At 40.7% G+C, this 2899-nt stretch overlaps 1 protein-coding gene across 1 annotated transcript in view; it reads right to left on the bottom strand.

Moving 5' to 3' along the window:
* Window positions 1-1626: 1626 nt before the first annotated feature.
* The window catches only part of rnf220b (ring finger protein 220b), a 36512-nt gene continuing 35239 nt past the window's right edge, over window positions 1627-2899 (bottom strand). The window contains exons 13-14 of the mRNA XM_062998248.1: window positions 2833-2899; window positions 1627-1698 (exon numbers count right to left, since the gene is read on the bottom strand). The exon at window positions 2833-2899 is cut by the window's right edge and continues 8 nt beyond it. Of these exons, the coding sequence (XP_062854318.1) occupies window positions 1627-1698; window positions 2833-2899 (139 nt within the window). The remainder of the gene's footprint in view (window positions 1699-2832) is intronic.

Below are 2899 nucleotides of genomic sequence, written 5' to 3'. Positions count from 1 at the left end.
ACACTGCCAAAAAAACAAAGCAGTGGCTTAAGGATAGGACCTAAATGACCTAAATCCGATAGAAAATCTGTGGATGGACTTGAAGAGAGTCCATTGCCGGTCACCATGAAATTTGACTGAACAATTCTGCAAGTAAGAATGGGCAAATATTCCCCCAATACAGATGTGCAAAGCTGGTAGGGACATATCCAAACAGACTTATGGCTGTAATTGCAAAAGGTGGCTCTACAAAGTACTGAATCAGGGGACTGATGACTTTTCTAACCCTGTTATTCTACTTTTTCATTTTTTTATTAATTTTCAGAACCATTTCATTTGTTCTCATTGCTTAAATGTTGTAAGGCAAAATATGTAAATAAAGCTGGAGAAAGATTTCTTTGTTGTGAGTTTTGATTTCAGGCTGTAAGACTAAAAAGTGATTGTTTCAAAGGGGTATGAAGATTTTCTATAGGCACTGTAGCAGTGAATAGGGTGTGTGGTTTGGAACATGTCCACAGTGAACTACTGTATATACTGAATAGGGTGTGTGATTTGATGTCCACAGTGGACTATATAAGAAACACAGTGTGTGGTTCGGAATAAATATTATAATAAATAAATATTGCATGTACTGTAGTTTGGGACATGCTCACAATAGACTATGTGGATATTACGCTGTGTAGACAATAGTGAATAGGGTGTGTGGTTTGGGACACATCATTAGTGGACTATATAAGAAACATGGCATGTGAATTGGGACTCGGCCACAGTGGACTATAGGGTGAGTAATTTAGAACACGTCCATGGTGGACTACATTTACACAATGGACTATATAGTGAAAAGGGTGTGTGGTTTGGAACATGTCCACAGTGAACTATATAATAAATCTGGTATGTGGTTTGGAACTCATCCACTGTGGACTATACAGTTAATAGTGTGAGTAATTTGGGACATGTCCACAATGGACTATACAGTGAATAGGATGTGTGGTTTGGGACTTGTCCATTGTGGACTAACCAGTAGATAGGGTGAGTACATTGGAACTTGTCCACAGTGGACTATATACTGAATACAGTGTGTGGTTTGGAACATGTCCACAGTGGAAAATGTAATAAATATGACGTGGTTTGGAACATGTGGCTGGGACACATCAGTAGTGGACTATATAAGAAACACGGCATGTGGATTGGAACTCAGCCACAGTGGACTATACAGTAGATAGGGTGAGTAATTTAGAACACGTCCATGGTAGACTACATTTACACAATGGACTATATAATGAATATGGTGTGTGGTTTGGGACACAATAAACATATAAACAAACCTCTTTTTTTTTTGTTATGTATGGAACGTATTAAAATTCTTTAGTCCCAGACCTGCCGAGACATCCATGTCCTTTACAGGTGTATGTAAACTTTTGACCCCACCTGTATTTAACACTGATTTTCAGGCTTCTTTGCCCCTGTAGCAGCTTAACGTGATGCATCTGAGGGTCAGCTTTAAAACATCAGACAGGAGAATCCAGCTGACCGGAAGCTTCTCACAGCAGCTCAGTTTCTCATATAACGTCCAGTCAAGAGCTCGGTTCAGAGGTCAACCTGGGCTGTGGGTACGGGAACGGTACAGCGAGCCACATCGCAGCCCTGTCACAAATACACACGTCGCAGGTCACCCGGTGAGGTGATGGTGTTGCACTGTGGACACAACTTCTTTGCTCCCTGTGAACACACAGTTCATTTCATATCCAGGTTATTAACATACACACAAACAAACCCAAATAAATTCTGAAAAGGTTGGGACATTTTGTAGAATCTGAGTTTACTGATTCTCTTGAACCTTTATTTAAATGACAAAGTTAAATAATTACTGTAATTATACAAACATAATATGTAGTAAGAAATAATGTAATACACACCTGTGTTAAATGCACCTTATCCACTTTGCAGTGCACTAATGTAGGGCTACAGGCTCAAAGCATGTAATATCGGTTTAGGACACCTCCACACTGGACTATTTTGTAAACAAAGTGTGTGGTTTGGGACACGTCCACAGTGAACTATATAGTAACTATAAAGTATACACTGTGGTTTTGGAACACAACCATAGTGGACTATATAGTGTATTGCAAATTGGGTGTGTGGTGTAGGACTCGTCCACAGTGAATTACACAGCAAATAGTGAATTGGGTGTGTGATTTGGGACACGTCCACAGTGAATTACACAGCAAATAGTGAATTGGGTGTGTGATTTGGGACACGTCCACAGTGACCTACATATAGTGTATAAAAAACTGGGTGTGTGATTTGGGACAGGTCACAGTAGACTGTATAGTGAACAGCAAATTGGGTGTGTGATTTGGGACAGGTCCACAGTGAACTATATAGCAAATAGTGAAGAGGGTGTGTGATTTGGGACAGGTCCACAGTGGAATAAATATAGTGAATGGGGTGTGTGGTTTGGAACACAACCACAGTAGACAGTATAGCAAATAGCAAAGAGGGTGTGTGATTTGTGACTGGTCCACAGTAGACTATATAGTGAATAGGGTGCATGGTTTAGAACAGTTCCACAGTAGACAATATTGTAAATAGTATATTGGGTGTGTGATTTGGGACAAGTCCACCGTGGACTATATCGCAAAAAGTATGTAGTGTGCATGGTTTGGGACAGGTCCACAGTGGACTACACAGTAAATATGGTTCATGGTTTAAGACAGATCCACAGTGTACTGTAAGGTAAATAGTGAATTGGGCGTGTGGTTTGGGACACGTCTATAGTTTTACAGTGAAGAGCTTGTGTGTGTGTGTGTGTGTGTGTGGGTATGTGTGTGTGTGTGTGTGTGTGTATCTCACCAGCGTTCGGAGCCAACACTCCTCACAGTGAACATGCCAACACTGAATGGACGCCAGAGGTATCGCG

Source organism: Trichomycterus rosablanca, chromosome 7, assembly GCF_030014385.1.
Source record: "Trichomycterus rosablanca isolate fTriRos1 chromosome 7, fTriRos1.hap1, whole genome shotgun sequence".
Taxonomy (NCBI): domain Eukaryota; kingdom Metazoa; phylum Chordata; class Actinopteri; order Siluriformes; family Trichomycteridae; genus Trichomycterus; species Trichomycterus rosablanca.
Note: the sequence above shows the minus strand (reverse complement) of the source record. Positions and strands in the feature narration are given on the sequence as shown.